The following is a 20,145-nucleotide window of genomic DNA, read 5'->3' as shown; positions in this document are numbered from 1 at the left end:
AATTAACACAAACCTGTGGAATCATGTTACAGTTCTATTTCTTACACATACAGTACGGAGTTAACAATTATTAAAATATGTTTCATATCAACTTTTCTCACTGTGTCAGTTCTCGTCACGATCATTTTACTATTTTACCATTTTTTTACCAGAAATATATATATAAAGGCTCAGACACCCACACCAAAAATATTAAAACCAATATTTTCATTGATAAGGAAGCCTACCAAGGTAACCAAGAGAAGAGAATCAAATTAGATGATAAATAATATTTTTTAGTGTATTTTACAACTGATTTAAGACAAAACTGACCTGTTAGCATAAGAGATGCTAACAGAAAGCTAACACAAGAGGAAGGTTATGTTTTATGAATTTATTTACTAAAGTCTCAGTAAGGGTGATTAATTGTAATGGAACTACAGTAATTGAGAATGTAATTGTAATTGACTTTCAGGGGGAAAATAATAGTTTTTTAATTGTAATTTTAAAAAATGATGGTAATCGTAATTGAGTTGTAATTTATTATGGGTAATTGGAGACGTAATTGTAATTTAGAAATGTGTGCGTAGAGTGCGTGCGTAGAATGCTGTAGGTATTTTAATGCAGTACCCACCAATCATTCTCGCGACAAAACATTGGTACTAATGGGAGGATTCCAGGTAATGAAAAAATTTTCGGTCGATCGATTTTTGGCGAAAAAAACAGCGTTTTTGAGGATTTTGAAAAAACTTTGTCGTGTACTGATTATAAAGAAGGAAAGGAGGTGGACCATTGATACACTGCTGTAAGGTGACATTCACTCAGGGCTTTAGATTAGTGCTAACATTTTTCCCATTTGATAATTTTTGGCGAAAAAATGTCATTTTTTTAAAAAAGTGTCTATTTTTGGACTGATATATTCTACTGGAATTCTAACGAACCATTTACAACTATAAATTCACTGAAGTGCTGAGCTTGGTCACAATAAATCAGTTCTTTTTTGTGACAGTTAATATTTTGAGGATTTTTCAAATGTCAGGCCGAGGGTTTTTAAGTGCGGGCTTGTTATGTTTATGGATTATCCTCCCAAACGATGTGAAACAGGCTGGTAGTGCTGATGATCAGCGGGGGTGGAGTCGGAAATGACGGTTTAAAAAAAAGTCCCCCAAATAAACCTGTCCTCATGTAACGCTGTAGAGTCTGGCCTGCCTGAGATTTATGTTTGAGGTATTCAAACAGATGGTGTAGAATGTGTGTGTCAGAGCTGGAGACAGGTTGGTTTTGCAGGAACTTGGATGCTAACCAGAATCTAATTTTAGGTCACATTGGTGAGACTCAGAGAGTTGTTGTTGTTTCATTGTTTGGTGCTGCTCTCGTTTTTAAGACACAGTCTGATTATATTTACATACGCAGCAATAATAAAGTCTGTGGCTTGCACTGATGGTGAGTTTATTCTAACTGTGTGTTTGAGGAGTGGTGGGCTTCCATGTTGGTATCCATAGAAATCCTAATGTTTTTGCATTAGTTTTAAAACCTCACTTACTGTAAAGAGCTTTGCAATCAGAAACTGGTCTCCAGATCAAATCAGCACCAGTCTGCAACTGACCACAGCTTAAGAACTCATTGTCGTTGAACATGAACGTTTAGCAATTTTCAGTGATTCCACAAACACTCCTCACACACCCCGTCACATCAAAGTTCTGCATAAATTGTTATAAAGTTCTATAACAACCTGCAAAAACAAAATCTTCTGTCTCCTGCAATAACACAATAACACAAGTGTTGTCTGTAGGAGTGTGTGTGTGTAACTCAGTGTCAGTCTCTGCATATATACTTAAAGTAGATATATATGGAGTAGTTCTAGTACTAATAGAATTGTTGTCAGGTTTCATAGGTTGTGGAAAGTTGCTCACATCTGGCTGTCCATCCGTCCGTCCGTCAGTCCATCCGTCCGTCTGTCTGTCTGTCTGTCTGTCCATTTGTCCGTCCGTCTATCTGTCTGTCTAGCAAGTTCGTTTTGTCTTCTTTTTTTAAATAATGTGTTAACATTTATTTTGTTCAGACACTTTTTTTTTTCTTCGCAGGAATTTTACTTGGAAATTTACTGTCAGCCTTCCTCAGAGGCGTCTGCTGATCTCTTCAAAATGTTTCCTGATGAGTTCTTTCTGGGCGTGGCCAGCCTGACATAACTGTCAAGTTGACTCACATTAGAACACATCAGCCTCTGAGGAAGACTGACAGTTGGCAGTCGAAACATGTCAGGAGATCAAAGCAGGGTTGGAGTCAATAAACATATTTCAGTTACAATTGTGCTCTCAATTGCCCATGTTGCAATTCAATTATGATTACAGTGACCAGCTTTTTTTCCAATTACATTTAAATTACAATTGTTTTTTTATCCTCAGAAAGTCTCAATTACGTTCTCAATTATTAAAGTTCAATTCCAATTAATCACAATTACTGAGCCTAAAATAAATAACCTAATAAAAGTTAACATTCCTCTTGTGTTAGATTTCTGTTTAATGATAACTGGTCCTAAATCATCTGTAAAATACACTAAAAACACAAATCTATCATTTAATTTATTTCCTATTTATTGGTTTCCATGTTAGGCTTCCTAATCAATGAAAATTAGGTTTTAATATTTTTGGTGTGGGCGTCTGAGCCATTTTTGTGTCAGTATATGCCTAGATTTATATGTTTTTAAAATGTGGAAAACCGTGGGGCTCAGGTGGCTCAGGTGGTAGAGGGTCGTCTTCTGATTGAGAGGTTGGGGGTTCGATCCCAGTACCTGACTGTGTCGAAGTGTCCTTGGGCAAGACTCACGCCTTGCATGGCAGTCCTGTCCCACTGGTGTGTGAATGTGAGAGTGATTGGGTGAATGAGCTGATATGTAAAGCGCTTTGAGACTGCTTCAGTGTGGGGATAAAGCGCTATATAAAATCAAGTCCATTTACCATTTACATTTGAATAATTGTTAACTACATATGTGTACGCCATAGAACTGTAACAAGGTTCTCCAGTTTTGCGTTTTAATTGACCATTTTTATAGAATTCTCATCGTAATTACAAAATCAGTTATCTAAACAATTACAATTTCATTACAATTACAGCAGCAACAGATTTTTAAAATCACACATTACAAACATAATTACTAGAGATGCACCGATACAACTTTTTTCACTTCCGATGCGATACCAATGTTGCAGCCTTGAGTATTGTCAGATACCGATATCGATACAGTACGATATCTACATGAATCATACATACTTTTATTACTTAATTTGAAGTGTGGAATGTTAGAAAAGGCTTGATTATTAAAAAAAACCAAAAAAAAACAGACCCATTGATTATAAATCAATGAATTACATATAATTAACCTTTTAGAATAAGAATATTCTACAGTTGAATAAAAGAAATTTAAAAATAAAATAGAAGATGTTGAAAAAATAAATAAAAAAACCAATATATATTTTATCGGAGATTTTAGATGCAGTCCAATAAAATCAGATATTTGTTTTCTGGCTGATATCGGATTAATGTCCGATATCAATATGGGATCGGGACACCCCTAATAATTACCCTGTAATTGTAATTAATTATCAATTATAATTGACCCCAACCCTGGATCTATGTAAATTTCCTTTTACCTTAGCTTATTATAAATGTTGTTATACTCTTTCGGAGCAGATGTGAACAGATATTGTGTGCTGACGTCTCTGTATGTTTGTTTTTAACTTGGTGTGAAAATCCTTCCTTTATTTATTTAATACAGTAGCTATTATAAAGAATGTCCACTAGGGTGCGTGCATAATTTAGAGCTTAGCAGCGTGAAAACCAAAGTGACAGTTTGTTGCTCAGAGCAGGGACACAAACCACACGGTGCTGGTTTATAAATAAAGTTATGGAAGCAGGAAGTTTTTGCGGCCCGGCTGACGCAAGCAACAAGGGTCAGTGAGGGTTGCTAGGATACCGAGGAAGGGGGAAGGGGGGGTAACACGGATGTATACTGCAGCAACATCTGCTCCCTCCATCAGCAGCATCTGATACTCAGACACACTGTGAGAGCCATGGTTGGGGTCAATTCCATTTTTCAGTTACAATTACCCATGTTCAATTACAATTCAATTACAATTACGTTCTCAATTACTTAAGTTAATGTTATTAATTGTTATCTACATATGTGTAGAATTGTACATAGAACTGTAACATGGTTCCCCAAATGTATTTATTTACAGAATAAAATAACAAAACAGGCTTCTGAGAGCGACAAACATGAAGCCATACAGTATCAGTTGAGACGTGCAGACGACCTCCTGGTTTGATTGATCACGTTGTATTTTCATGTTAAGTGATGCGTCTGCTGCCCTGTAATCACAGAAACCTCAGACAGCCATTAACGCTGTCCTTTCTTTGGTTTAATTGCCTGAAAGTAGCGCTGTGTATTTAACCTCAGGAGCTGTAGGCAGGGTTCACAGACTGCTAACTTTCAAAAAGCACCCATTTGTCCTCTCTTAGCTTATACACATTAATAATGGATATATATATATTCTCCTTACCTGCTTTAACCATAGCATAAACTATCAACCAACTAACTGAACTAACCAATTCAAACTAACATTGGGCAAAAGGCAGTATATATTAGAGCTGCAACTAACGATTATTTTCAAAATCAATTAATTGCTCAATAAATTAATCGATTAATCAATGAATTATTTTAAACACAGTTTATCTATAAAGTACATTTAAACCTGCTGAAGCTGATTAAACTGAAATAAAAGCGTCTCTCACAAACAAACGCTCGCACACGCAAGTCACAAACAAACACTAATGCGCACACACACACAATAATACTCGTGGTGCGCGTACACACGCAATAACACTTGTGGTGCGCGCGCACATGTAATAACGCTCGTGGTTCGCGCGCACACGCAATAACACTCGCGGTGCACATACACACGCAATAACAATCGCGGTGCGCGTACACACGCAATAACACTTGCGGTGCGCTTACACACGCAATAACACTTGTGGTGCGCGTGCACACGCAATGACACTCGTGGAGTGTGTGCACGCGCAATAACACTTCTGGTGCGTGTGCACACGCAATAACACTCGTGGTTCTCATGCACACACAATAACACTCATGGCGCACACGCAATAACACTCGTGGTTTGCACGCACACACAATAACACTTGTGGTACGCGTGCACACGCAATAACACTCGTCGTTCGTACGCACACACAATAACACTCGTGGTGCACGTATACACGCAATAACACTCGTGGTGCACGTATACACGCAATAACACTCGTGGTGTACGTATACACGCAATAACACTCGTGGTGTACGTATACACGCAATAACACTCGTGGTGTACGTATACACGCAATAACACTCGTGGTGCGCTTACACAGGCAATAACACTCGTGGTGCGCGTACACACGCAATAACACTCGTGGTGCACGTATACACACAATAACACTCGTGGTGCACGTATACACGCAGTAACACTCGTGGTGCGCTTACACAGGCAATAACACTCGTGGTGCGCGTACACACGCAATAACACTCGTGGTTCGCACGCACACACAATAACACTCGTGGTGCTCGTCCACATGCAATAACACTCATGGTTCGCATGCACACACAATAACACTTGTGGTTCGCACCCACACGCAATAACACTCGTGGTTCGCACGCACACACAATAACACTCATGGTTCGCACGCACACACAATAACACTCGTGGTGCTTGTGCACATGCAATAACACTCATGGTTCGCATGCACACACAATAACACTTGTGGTTCACACGCACACGCAATAACACTTGTGGTTCACACGCACACGCAATAACACTCGTGGTTCGCACGCACACGCAATAACACTCGTGGTTCGCACGCACACGCAATAACACTCGTGGTTTGCACGCACACGCAATAACACTCGTGGTGCACGTATACACGCAGTAACACTCGTGGTGCGCACGCACACACAATAACACTTGTGGTTCGCACGCACACGCAATAACACTCGTGGTTCGCACGCACACACAATAGCACTCATGGTTCGCACGCACACACAATAACACTCGTGGTGCTCGTGCACATGCAATAACACTCATGGTTCGCATGCACACACAATAACACTTGTGGTTCGCACGCACACGCAATAACACTCGTGGTTCGCACGCACACACAATAACACTTGTGGTTCGCACACACACACAATAACACTTGTGGCGCGCGTGCACACACAATAACACTTGTGGTTCGCACGCACACGCAATAACACTCGTGGTTCGCACGCACACGCAATAACACTCGTGGTTCGCACGCACACGCAATAACACTCGTGGTTCGCACGCACACGCAATAACACTCGTGGTTCGCACGCACACACAATAACACTTGTGGTTCGCACGCACACACAATAACACTTGTGGTGCATGTGCACACGCAATAACACTCATGGTTCGCACGCACACGCAATAACACTCGTGGTTTGCACGCACACGCAATAACACTCGTGGTTTGCACGCACACGCAATAACACTCGTGGTTCGCACGCACACACAATAACACTTGTGGTTCGCACGCACACACACAATAACACTTGTGGTTCGCACGCACACGCAATAACACTCGTGGTTCGCACGCACACGCAATAACACTTGTGGTTCGCACGCACACACAATAACACTTGTGGCTCGCGTGCACACGCAATAACACTTGTGGCGCGCGTGCACACGCAATAACACTTGTGGTGCATGTGCACACGCAATAACACTCATGGTGCGCGCGCACACAAACACTGTGCCCGCACAACACTCGCGGTGCACACAGAAATTAGTCTAAACAGAATGTAAAAAAAAAACAAACTATAAACAAATGATGTAAAATAAATATATACAAAATAAATAAGGCACTGACTGCACAAAATAAGTTATTATAGAAATCAGTATTAACACATCAAGTAGGATAATTGCACAAAATAACTACATTACATTATTTTTTTTAAAACAAAAACCAACTAGTGGTGCATATACTGCTTATGCCAGTGATTCACTACCAGGGGTACAGGAACACATTCCAGGGGGCCGTTAAAAAACATTTATCAAGTAATTCAAAAAATAATTAAAATGAAAATGTTCTTTTTTTTATACAAATTTACCACAAACTAACAAAAGAAAATTCTGTCTTTTCTTGTGATTGACTGAAACAGGATGATTTTAATCACACTTCTGACATTAGTAGACAAAATTAGCTATTTTTCCAAAGAAGACGATATTTACCTGCTCATGAAATAATCACATGAAAGTTACATTGTTGTTGTTGTTGTTTTTTTTTGAGGTGAGTGGATTAAACCTTAGGGATCCATGTTTAAGACGGGAAGGACTTCAGCTGACACACACACATGAAACCACATATGAAATGTTGAAATTATTTACTATTGCACCACTGCTCTGTACATTTACAGTAACACACATTTCCAGCATCATTAGCTCATGGCTGAATGGATCCATGCATGTGTTCACGGAGGCAGAAGATGAAATCAACGTTATTTACAAAAATGTATTTCAAATGCCACAAAGTTTTAAAAAGATACGTATAAACACATTCTTCGTGAATTGACCCTTAATGACCTGTTGTAGCTACAAAAATGATGTCATCTTTTTATTCCTTACTAGCAGTGAAATGTAATGTTCCATAATTATCACAAGAGCATGTGTTTTAATCCAATAATAGTGAGGAGGAGTATTTTTTTCAGTCGTAAAATGAAAAGAACATCCGTAGGCGTGACACTGTGTTTGAACATTGGTGAACGTGTTTGGAAACGTTTAAATTGGTTTGTACAGTAATTACCAGGATGGCGTGGCCCCGTTTTGTAGTTTGCGTGTTCTCCATGAGAATGCAGTGGTTTCATAGGCAAGACAAGGCAAATGTATTTGTGTAGCACATTTCAAACGCAATTCAATGCGCTTTACATGAATATAAAGTGCGGCAGAAAACATTTAACGGTTTAAAAATCAATAAGAACATTAAAATGAGCAGTAAAAACATTTAAAATCAGCAGTAAAAACAACAATAATGTGGTTAAAAATCTCCCTCTAAGCAGTAGAGGAAAAAACCTGTCTTTAACTTGAATTTAGAAATGTTCTCATTGGATGCTGACTTCAGCTCTGCTGGCAGTTCATTTTCATTTCATTTATTCATTTATTTAGCACACATTTAAAAAAAAACAACAACCAAAAAACACACACATTTAAGTTGCAAGCAGGGAATGAAGCCCAGAGGACAATTTAAAACAATGGTTAACAAACAAACACGTATCAAATCATGAGACAAAATGCACAATGATATATGAGGAAAACTAATATATAAACAAAGTTCACAAAAATGTATATCAAAAGACAAATGAAAATATGAATTGAAGATCCAAAAAGAAATACAAACTTAAAACATGTATACACATATATATTACACGTGGATACATCTTGCTTACTATAACTAAACATGTCTGAAAGATGTTTAGCTCGTAAAAAGGTAGAATGACATAACTGGTTAAAAGTGACGCTTACGGAGCAAATTTGTTTCAATGTGAAATGAATCTTAAAAACATTTTCTGAATAATACATTGTTTCTTAAGACGGTGCGGTATGAGGCTGCCCAGACCATATTGCAATAATTTAGATATGGAAATATTATTTGCAGCATAACAACTAAAAGCAGCGTCACCATGTGTGCTGTGAACTCTGGGCTCCTCTATCTGACCTGTGTCCATAAATCTGAGAGACCTGCAGGGTTCAGACCTGACCAACATCTCACTGATGTATTCTGGACCAAACCCATTCATTCATTTATACACCAGCAGCAGAACTTTAAAGTGTGGCTCCACATGTACTGATCATATCTCCAGCAGTTTGGTTTTATTCTGAATGGATCTTTCATTAAAGGAGCATAGGGCAGGATTTGTGAAAAAACAAACATTCATTTTAAGTCTTTTAATGCTAATGGTTGATGAATCGCTCAAAACCAAAGAGAATGGTCCCACACGTATTTCTACCTATTATCTTGAACAGATTGTGATACATTTTGTACTGCTGTTCTGGGTACAAATTTCTCTCCCAATTCTGCAGACGTGAAGTCAAATGGCTTGGAGAGGCGGCCTAATACCAGAAATAAAAAAGAATCAGAAGAAGACGGTTTGGAAATTGATAGAAGACAAGCACAGTGGACTAAACTACGGTTTGGTTCCACTGATGTACGCAGAGGCATGTGCACAGGTCTTGCAGTAAACAGTCACATGAACGGCGAGTAAATAAATAACTGTGTCACAGTTGGAGTGTGGATCGGGACGCATTTTCTTGTCCGAGTCCGCCCCGACGGTGAAAACCTTTATGATTATTTATTATACGCACGGGTAACAAGGTAACGTGTAACAAACGGGCGCAGTGCACGCAAGAGACCCATCAGATCTATTTACATAAGGTTAATCCATGTTATTGGGCAGAAAAGGAATTTTTCCATGGTGTATTAATTTATAACTGCTCCATCCTCCCTCCACTGGGATCACAGCTCTCACTGTTACAGTTAAAGCTCTATTCTACAGGACTACAGCTGCTGCGGCAGGAAAGGAAGAACGCTGCGTGCAAACGACACTATCTGACCAAACCCAATCACCAGTTCTAAATATCTGTCCGAACCCGACTCATCCAGTGCCGTCCGGGGCCTTCAGGCTTTTATCGGGTATCCATCCTTTATCCACAGCATCAGCTGTGCTTCGGTCCTAAAGAGTTGATGTGCCCCCCACGCACCTTCTGGCTGCAGATACACTAACCATCGTGGTATCACCATGGAGTCTGATTTCTAGATCTTGCCCTAGCTCTCAATGAGATTTTCCTGGTTAAATAAAGGTTAAAAAAATAAATTAATATACAGTATATATACATATATATTTTTTCTTTAGTGTAACCACAAACCCTGAAGTAGAATCCACTGACATCTGCACAGTTCACACCACTGATGGTCTGTGCGTGCTGTCAGTACACGCTGACAGAATGTGTGTCAGTAGACCATCTCCCAGAGCTAAAGAAAAGAAATAAAGCTACTGGCATCAAAAGGCTAATCAGAGCGAGAGGAGTGTTTCGTAAAAAAAATAAAAAAAAGAAGAGTATTTGTGTGAAGCTTTGAGGGATGAACGTATTAACCCACTTTTTCAGGCGCCGTGTTGACTGTCTGTTGCACGCACGCGCATGTGTTTGTGCACGATTGCAGCACCGTGCACGCCGCAGGCAGCAGTCCACGTACTCATCCTCAGTTAGACAGATGTGTCCCACGCTTGTGAACATTTATGGGAAGTGGTTTGATCGAATGTGATTCGTGCTGCGTTTGAAGTGGGGGGAGGGAGGGGAAGGGGGGGGCGCTTGTGTTTGCTTTTCTAGTTCCCAAAGCAGAGGGTTTACGCTGCTGACTTTGCAAGATCGTCTTCATTCTTTTGTAATTTATTTTGTTTATTTTTTTTGTGTGATATTTAAATGAATCCCAGTTTGACCATTCCTCTTGTTCAGGGTTGGGGTCAATTATAATTTTGATTGCATAATTGCTAATTAATTATAGTTTTGATGTAATTGAAATAATATGTTGCTATTGTGACTGTAATTGAGCTCAGATCATTTGTTTTGTAATTGTAATGGAAATTCTATAAAATAACTAACTGTCAATTAAAATGTAATCAAACGCAAAACTGTGGAACCATGTTACAGTTCTATGGCTTACACGTACAGTACGTAGTTAACAATTATTAAAATAGTTTTCCCACTACCTGTCGGTTCTCTTCAGGATCATTCTACCATTTTTGACAGAAAAAAGGCTTCGACGACCACACCAAAAATATTAATAACAATATTTTCATGGATAAGGAAGCCTGACAAGATTACCAAGAGATGAGGAATTAATTTAATGATAGATAATATTTTTTAGTGTATTTTACAGCTTATTTAAGACATGAGTCAGACTGACCCCTTATCACAAGACAGTGTTTTTCAAATGGGGGTACGCGATGACACTACAGGGGGTACTTAAGAGGAGGTGGGGGGGGGGACATTAGCAAATTAAATCACTAAAAATATGGGCTTTTATGTTTATTTTTTAGTTGAAAATGATAATCATACTAAATATTACCAGCAACTCACTAAAGGACTACAACAACACACAAAATAAGAGAAAAATATACTGTATAATAAAAAAAGAATAGACAAACAACAACAACATACACAAAATGTCACCAAAAAGACACGCACTAAGAGAGAAAAATACTTACTATTACCAGCAACTCACAGAACGACAACAAAGACAGTAAATGAGAGAAAAATACACAAGATCAACTACAAAATACACAAAAATAACAGAGAAACATTCAAAACCACATAAAAAACAACCAAACAACACCAAACACACACTAAGAGAGAATAATTTAAATAATACCAATAACACACAACAAAAATACACAAAATAAGAGAAAAATGAACTGAATAATAAAAAAAAACAATTTAACACAAGAGGAAGGCTATGTTTTATGGGGTTGGTTATTTCAGGTTTGGTAATTGTGAGTAATTGAAAAAATGTAATTTGATTTGTAATTGAAAAAAATGAGAATGTCTCCTGTGCCTCCTATGCCTCCTGTACACTGCTCTCTGTGTATTTGCAGATATCTGGAGTCTGGGGGTGATCCTCTTCATGCTGGTCTGCGGTCAGCCCCCATTTCAGGAGGCTAACGACAGCGAGACGCTCACTATGATCATGGACTGCAAATACACAGTGCCGGCACACATCTCCCATGACTGCACAGAGTGAGTAACCATGCTGCATATTTCATGTGCACAGACAGAAAGTCAGAATAAAGAAGAGTCCACCTTGTTTCTGCTGCTCTCAGCTGTTCTGCAGATGCAGCGCTGCCTTAAAGACGTGTAAAGCAAATTCTGAACACATTAAATAGGTTATAAATGTATTCCTTAAAACATGTAAAAAGCCATTCAACCATTTAGAATGTAATTGGAGCTAGGCTTCACAAACTGGGTTTCACATTTCTGTGTTCAGGATTTAATGGGTGGGTCAGAAATCATAGCGGAGCCATTATTAGCATTAGCCTGACCCTGCTGCTGAAGCACACCAAACTTCCACGACCTCCAGCAGGTGCGATTCGGCCCATAGCCGAAAACAAACAACATATTCGGGGGAATAAAACGCATTGGTGCCACATTTTTTATGAAATTAGCAGTTTGAAATTAGCATGTTTTTTAAAATTATTTTTATTTTATTTTCTTCCTTTTTAACTTTATACATGAGATGTGTGGCAAGATGTATAACCAAAAATAATTATGGGGGGTGAAAGTAACTAGTAACTTTTACTTTGAGTACTATTTAACTGAGCTACTTTTTTTACTTGTACTTGAGTATTTTATGTATGATTATACTTGTACTTGTATTTTAGTGCAATTTTAATCACGTAACAGTACTTCTGCTTGAGTACGATATACTGTATCAATACTCTTGACACCTCTGTTAAATCGCCACATCCTCTTTTGCAGTATGATGATGAATCATTCAGTCTCTCCAAACATAAACTCTTTAAATCCTTGTTTTCATCTGGAAGCAAGCTACAATAGGATCAATGTGATCTTTGTTGTCAGTGTGAGAGCCTTTGCTTCAGCTCAGGCAGATAAAGTAGATTATCATCAGCAAACTCCTTCATGTTTCATGGTAGAGGTTTCACATTACTCAGGAAAAAAGCTGCGAGGAGGTGAAACCAAACACCTGTGCAGCGTTGGTGGAAAATTGATCGTCTATTCTTGTTTACAGCACAGTCAGCCTCGTGCACAGCATCACTCGTGCACAGCATCACTCGTGCACAGCATCGCTCGTGCACAGCATCACTCGTGCACAGCAATTCACTTTTTTTCTTTCTCTATTCATGAGCAATACAGACCATCCTACAAGTCAGTTAGAATCAATCTTCCTTTATCTACAGACACATGTTTAATCTTTTTAAGTGTGCAAACCTGAGCTTTCCAAACACAGCTGCTTCATTATCATTAATGTCAATAATTACTATTTAATGGTGTATTTGAAATATTCAACAGCTCAATAGTTTCCTTTATTTTAAACTTTGTTTTTATTCACTATTTCTAACATACAAACAACTTGTAAATGTCAGAAAAGCAACAAAAAAAAAACAGAACATCACCAAATTAAGATCATCTACATCATCAATATTATGATTATAATTTTTTTTTTTTTTTACTAAAAATAATCATTATAAACCCTGCTTTTAATTGTTTTGTTTGTTTCCACCTTTGCGCTCTCAAGTACCCCCTGTAGTGCCATCGCATACTCCCATTTGAGAAACACTGCTGTAGATAATAGAGACAAACTGTAAATTGGTCCATTATTTGAAACATTAATGTTTATTTTAGGAATTGAGCCCACAGCACTGCATATACACAATAGAAAAGACGTATTAAATGATTGATTTCAAGATTTTATTAATCAATATCAAGTCAGTCAAAGGAAAATCAATTAATATATATATTTTTTTTACCCTCACTGTAACTCCCTTCAGCCTCATTGGCCGGATGCTGCAGAGGGACCCTCAGAAACGAGCCACTCTGGAGCAGATCGAGTGCCACAAGTGGCTCCAGGGCGTGGACCCCTCCCCCGCCACCAAGCTGTCCACTCCTCTGGTCTCCCATCGCAGCCTGTCAGAGGAAGAGCACGGCTCCATCATCCAACGCATGGTGCGGGGGGGCATCGCCGACAGAGACACAGTCACAGAGTACGAGTCGCACTCTCTCAATCACACACACACTCACGCTCATTAATAAACATTCAGCTGCACCATCGTGTGTAATCTATGAAAATTGATCACGGCTGAGCGAGCCCTCTAAACCTCGCTGAGTATCATCAGCAGTTTAATTCTCATTAGCAGCCAGCTGGCTGTCAATCCTCATCTGCAGCCATGTCAAATTTAATCCCCACTCCTGTCACTTCCTTTTGAATCACAGTGAGGGTGTGGTGTCAGTCCACACTGTGCAGCGTGTGTGCGCGCGCGCATGCGTTCTGTTTGGAAACTTTCCTTTTCCTATTTTCAGAGCTTTGGAGTCGAACCAGTACAACCACATCACGGCCACTTACTTCCTACTGGCTGAGAGGATGCTGAGGGACAGACAGGAGAAGGAGCTGCACAGCCAGACACGATCGCCCAGTCCCAGCAAGGCCCAGTTCAGGTACACACACACAGACACACACACGCAAACACTTCTTTAGACAGACAGTTCTGTCTCTGCAACGCCGCACGCTGTCAGCCTCGCACAACACGTTTGACAGCAGATGGACAGTCAGAGGCTCTTTTTTTTTTTCTCCTCTTCGGGGAGCGAAGGACAGGCGGAGAGTGAGAAAAGCTGCCGATCAGCAGCACTGTCAGGAACGCACAACAGAAAATACATGAAAAGACCAAATAACAGAGAATGCAACTAAAATAGAAACATGAATAAAACAGGCAGTCGGCTAAAACAACGAAGGCGAAGTCACCACAGTCATCCACTGTGGTGGGTTAATCTAGCACAGTGATGCACACAAGTTGAAGTTGCTTTGCTTCTTTCTGCCTCTAAAGCATCTAAAGCAGCAGTTCTCATACATTTCCATTTCAAGACCCAAAACAGAAACTCAGTGACTCATAGGTCCTAAAGTTGGAGTCCCACTGTTGGTTTTTAGATCATATGCTTCCTGCCATAAGTAGGATCAAAGTGAAAGATACATGCCTGTAGTCAAGGTCGGAATCGATTCGTTGGGTAAACTGTTGTCATGGTTACCCAAAAAAAAAAGAAGCATGAAACAGTTAGGTGAATGCTACCTAACTAGCACAAAAAGTTTACCAAAAAGAAAAAGGCTATGTTCGAAATGTCATCCTAACGTACTACTAATACTAAGTGTGATGTCAAAATGAGTATGTAGTGCATTCACATTAGATAGTATGAAAAGATTGAGTACATGTGAAATACTTGGATGTATACTATGTAGGGACATTTTTGAAGTATGCACAGTGGGCACACACGACCAGCTTCAAGCTAAGGTCAAACATCCCCTTCTCAAAACAAAATCATGTCTTCCATTAGTTTTTAGCGCTTTTGTAAATAGGGCTCTTGTTTTGAAGTAAACAGGAAGTTTGGTCAGTACCACAGTGGCAGGTCTCCAAAAATCTCCAAAATGTCATTATGAAATGTGTTTCTGCGACTTTTATGGATCAAATGATCACATGTTGATATTCTACTTGATCACTTTTGCCCTTAAAATGCTTTCAGATCAACAGAGATATTTAGTCTCAGTTTGCTTCAGGTTTTTGTCGTAGGCTTGAAATGCATCTTGGGAAACTTAGAAGTATACTTCATTGGGAACGGTCAACATCCTAACCATACTTATAGTATATAGTAGACAGTATATACTCATTAACTTTGTAGTGCATAGTACTATTGCCATTTCAAACACAGCCAAAGAACTGGAAGGAAGTTGTTTCTATACTTCACTTTACTTGTGTATGACTTCACCTGGTCATCGTTACAACTGGTGATCCTTTAATAATGTTGCGCAATGAGTTGACCTGGTTTACTGGTTTATTTGTGGAAACTAAATGGCAAAAATGTGGATAGAATACTAAATTAAAGTACTAATTTTGTTTTGCTTGATGTTTAAAGGGAGCTGCATTTGTTTTTGAGTTGTTTTGTAATTGGACACGCCCCTAACAGATATTAACGTTAAAACATAGCAACAAGCATTGCACATTATCAGTGTTACTTGTTTTATTTTACTTTTAGTCAAATGTCTATTTTAATTTATTGCTGAACTGTGAGGAAAGCTTTTATTTTACTTCAATTTAGCACTGTGATTGTGTCTTTTTATTATTTAAGCAATGTTAAACAATTGTATGATTGATAAGTCAAACACTGTTGTATTTTAGTATATCTGTAAAGATATACGTTTAAGTGTTCTGTTGTCCTCTGTGGAGCAAACGAAAAACAATATGTTTACCTTTCGCAGGCAGTCTTGGCCCACCAGAGTGGACGTTCACCAGGATGTCAGTGATGGATTGGGCGGTCCAGCTATATCTCACCCGGGGGGACCCCAGTCCCCTGCTCGCAGTGCTGAGAGCCTCCACAAAGGCCCCAGGCCCAAAACGGCTCTGCTGGATGTCAGTCAACGCCAGGATACCCACACTACAGCACGGCAGTTATTGGCCACCCGACATAACCAGGAGAAAGGGATCAGGCCTCCAGCCAAGCCCCATTCCAACCCCCTCAGGCTGGGCTCCTTGGCCTTGGCCGTCCCCTGCAAACCTTGTGGTCCAAGCCTGTTCAGCGTGGACGAGGATGAGGAGGATGAAGGGGCGGAGAACAAATGTTTGCCCCCGTTTACACTTCCTGCTCAAGTTGTGTTTCGTTGCAAAGGATCTTCTGTCGGTAATCGTCTAACATCTAGAAGGAGTGCTCCAGTTCTTAACCAGATCCATGAGGAGGTCAAAGAGGAAGACGAGGAGGAGGAGGAGGAGGAGTGCAGGGAGGGGTGTGGATTCAGTCTTCCCAAACCTAGCCTCAGTCTCAACCTGGACTCTAGAATACCTTCCCCCTCATCGCTAATGTCTTCACCTAAAACTGTTGATGTGATGGCACCAGTGGCCAAGATAACTCCCAGCTCAGAGACGAGCGACAATGACAAAGAGAGAGACGGTAAGCATCACACACCAAGTATAGAAAGACTGGGCGATGAACGAAAAGAGGAAAAAGGAGGGTCAGGTCAGGGGAGTCCTTCCAACTGTGCCAGTCCCGGGTCGGCCCAAGGAAAGGGCTCGGCCAAGGCTGCTAGTGGGCTGGTGGAGAGCCTGAAGCTCATGAGCCTGTGTCTGAGCTCTCAGTTCCACAACCTGACAGGAGGGGGAGGGGCTGGGAGCGGGGGCGTCAGTGGGGGTGTGGGTGGCAGTGCGGGTGTTGTCGGGGACACCCAAGACCGTCCCATGTGGAGGATGTGCATGGGTGGGTCCACCGGCAGCCTGGACACAGTGTCCCTGTTGGGCGGCCCCTCCCCCAGAGTCAACCTCCAGCACCAGCCCCTGCTGGGGGAAGCTCTGGGGGACCCACTGGTGGAGGGCCACTGCTCGGGCACCCTGAGGGTGGCAGAGCTGGATCTGGCCCGGGAGAACCACAGAAACATGAAAAACCGCGTTCTCCAAATGCCTCTGAGTGACAAGACTCTATCTGTGAACATTCACCGGAGCCCAAAGGAGGGTCTGCTGTGCACGCCAACACCTCACAGCTGCTGTCAGGTCATCTAAACACCCCCACCCACACACATGCAGCATTACATCACTTATTAACCTTCCCACGCTCAGTCATATTTGCAGTTTTTACATTTTGTCTTTGTTTTTTTTAACGTTGGATAACTTGTAACAAGTCCAAATGCCAGAATTGCACTTTTAGCTGAACTTAAAGTTTACTTGGAGGAGAGTTGGTGTAATGCCAAGGTATGTGAAGCACTTTTAGCAGATTAAGCGTAACCCCACATGGACATGTAGACTTGCTGGTATATTAGATAATTGTATTCAGATTGGGAAAGCATGCTTTTACACAATCTATATAAAGTGTACACAGTGTTCAGACCTTCATCACTGATCAGCCAAGGAACATGAAGGCTAGCGAGATGTGTAGTCGTTACATATCTATTTTTCTTTTTCTTTTTGATATCACAAATTTTAAACAATGTTTTTAGTTTGATTTTTTTTTTTTAACTTGACTGAATATGTTACATTTTGACAATGTTTCTATTCAAATGAGGACACGCCCAGGGGTAAAAAAAAAACAAAAAAAACAGAAAGCAGCTTCTGACAAAGGTGGAAAATGATATTTTCGAGTCTATCAATGTTTTATTTTTCTAACTTGAACATGCTCGACAGGAATAAGATGCACAATGTACATATGTGAATACCTTAGCAGTACTCCGTACCTGTAGTATTAGCAGTAAAGTTGGATTGCAGTAGAAAACCTGAATGTTAGATCCCTGTTCACCTTTGTTCTTCACTCCAATGGGATATCCAAGGTTTGGGTAGGATCCAGATGTTTAGAGGTTTGGAAAGCATTGTAAATATGTCACATTAAAGCTGAATTCTATTCTACTGGAGTGTTTCCATCATCATAAGGAGCGCTCTCCCTCAGGTTTGACAAGATAGTGAAAATGCTTTTTCAAACGTTATTAAAATGAAGTAAAAGAAAAAAAAAACCTGCAGTAGCTTTAAAATACATAAACAAACCTAAAGAAAATTGACACAATTCATGCAGGCGGATGTTCTTGTGATTGTCTTTTTCATCTAATCTCTGTCTGTTTATAGTTTTATTTGTCTTTGTTGTAATTTTTTTTACTGTGCCTTATCTTCTTTCACTTGTATGTTCTCATCATCCTCATCTTCGACATCTGCGTCACCTCTAATTCTAATTTTTCTGTCTTTTCACTTTCCTGAACGTATTCTAAGTCTCTTCTACATTTTCTGGTCCTTTTCTCCGCCCTGCATTGTTGTCGTCTTTTACACTTCTTCACTTTGCAGATGTAACCTTAATTGGGAGATTTAAATGCCAGATCAAAAGTTTTTTTTTCTTTAAAATCAAGGGTCAGTTATTAGTTGTACCTGAAATGTACAATGGCAGAGGAGCATTACGTTTGTAATTAGCAGAGGAGATGAAAAACAAGGCTCTTAACTCAAACCTTGCAGATCCCATAGATTGTCAGAATCACAGTAGCCACTGTTGTAGCGTATTCCAAGGCATTAAAAAACAACAAGCAAGGGGCTTTTACAGAACATAACAGCACAAGCCCTTAAAGTGTTGCTCTGTATAAGTGGATGTCACCCCCCCCCCCCCCAGTGGAATATATACTGACAGTGCATGTGTTTTTGCTGTAGCAACCTTATTCCTAATTCACCAAGGTCAGGCCACCCAATCAACAGATTCCACAAATCACTGTACTGTGAGCTCACAGCAATACCAGCAACTGCAAATGTACAACCATAATCAATGTGCCATAAGATCTGTCTTAAGCATATTGTACTGTATGTATATGATAAAGATCTATTCAAATAAAACAGTATGAATGAACTCTGTAAACCTGTTATTCATTTCTATGAATGTAGCGTTTATAAAGCCTGTTTAGCTTGTTGCTGCGTACATTGTTGTTAAGCCTTCAAATCAGATCTGACCAATCAAGCAATGGACTAGTACTGTGATTTTTAGTTTATATAGTCTTCGGCCAGCGTGATTTGGAAAGATGTTGGTGTACATCTCTCAGGTTTGAGGTTATAGAACAATATGGGGTTTGTAGGGCAAGTCAAATCAATTACTGTGTTTTCTCCTCATGTGTAAACGACATGATTCTGTTGTTTGTTGACCCCTCGTCCATCATTGGCCTGCTTTTGATGAATTATATTAAACTGTTGGCCAATAATACACATTTCAGCTTTTATTCAGTGATTATGGTGCGGGAGCTCACCCTACAAGTCCATGAGTGTCCAGTGGATCCGGAGAATGCTTACAACCAGTTCCCCAGTGACACTTTGGGTGCTATTAGACTACGAGGAAGGCCGTATGCTCGGGACCATTCAGTCCCAACACTGAAGGAGCATTAGTTTGGTCTACATAGCCTGCTATAAGTTGGACATTTTCCTTCTAAGGTTTGGACAGTTTCAGGGTTGACTTCTGTCAACATAACATTTAGGAAAATAACTTGGAGTGCGTCCAGAGAGTGGATGGGGTTGAGTTCGGTTCTAGGGAGATCTTGTTCCTAATTGTTAAACTCCTTCCAACAACAACTTTGAACTCTTGCTATGGCAGTTTGAGCCAGAGTGTGAAGTGGCTAGGGTAAAGATCTGCAACTTCCAAGTCCAGCCTCAGATGGAAACAGGTGGAGTGTCCTCTCCTGGGTTGGGAGAGAGAACCCCTGCTCTGAGCGAAGGAGTTTAAGTAACTCAGAATGTTACTTACAAGTAAGGGTGGGATAGAGCGAAAGACCAATGGGGAGATTGGGGTGCTATCGGCTAGGGGGTGTTCCAATACAACTTTTTCCACTTCCAAT

General features: G+C 40.1%; 1 protein-coding gene across 1 annotated transcript in view; it reads left to right on the top strand.

Annotated features, from left to right (window-relative positions):
* Window positions 1-19,181, top strand: part of LOC114471995 (SNF-related serine/threonine-protein kinase-like) — a 33,269-nt gene extending 14,088 nt beyond the window's left edge. Inside the window, exons 5-8 of the mRNA XM_028461012.1 lie at window positions 11,693-11,834; window positions 13,604-13,816; window positions 14,133-14,267; window positions 16,075-19,181. Of these exons, the coding sequence (XP_028316813.1) occupies window positions 11,693-11,834; window positions 13,604-13,816; window positions 14,133-14,267; window positions 16,075-17,362 (1,778 nt within the window). The 3' untranslated portion in view covers window positions 17,363-19,181. The remainder of the gene's footprint in view (window positions 1-11,692; window positions 11,835-13,603; window positions 13,817-14,132; window positions 14,268-16,074) is intronic.
* The last annotated feature ends 964 nt before the right edge of the window (window positions 19,182-20,145 follow it).

This window comes from Gouania willdenowi, chromosome 11 (genome assembly GCF_900634775.1).
Source record: "Gouania willdenowi chromosome 11, fGouWil2.1, whole genome shotgun sequence".
Classification (NCBI taxonomy): domain Eukaryota; kingdom Metazoa; phylum Chordata; class Actinopteri; order Blenniiformes; family Gobiesocidae; genus Gouania; species Gouania willdenowi.
Note: the sequence above shows the minus strand (reverse complement) of the source record. Positions and strands in the feature narration are given on the sequence as shown.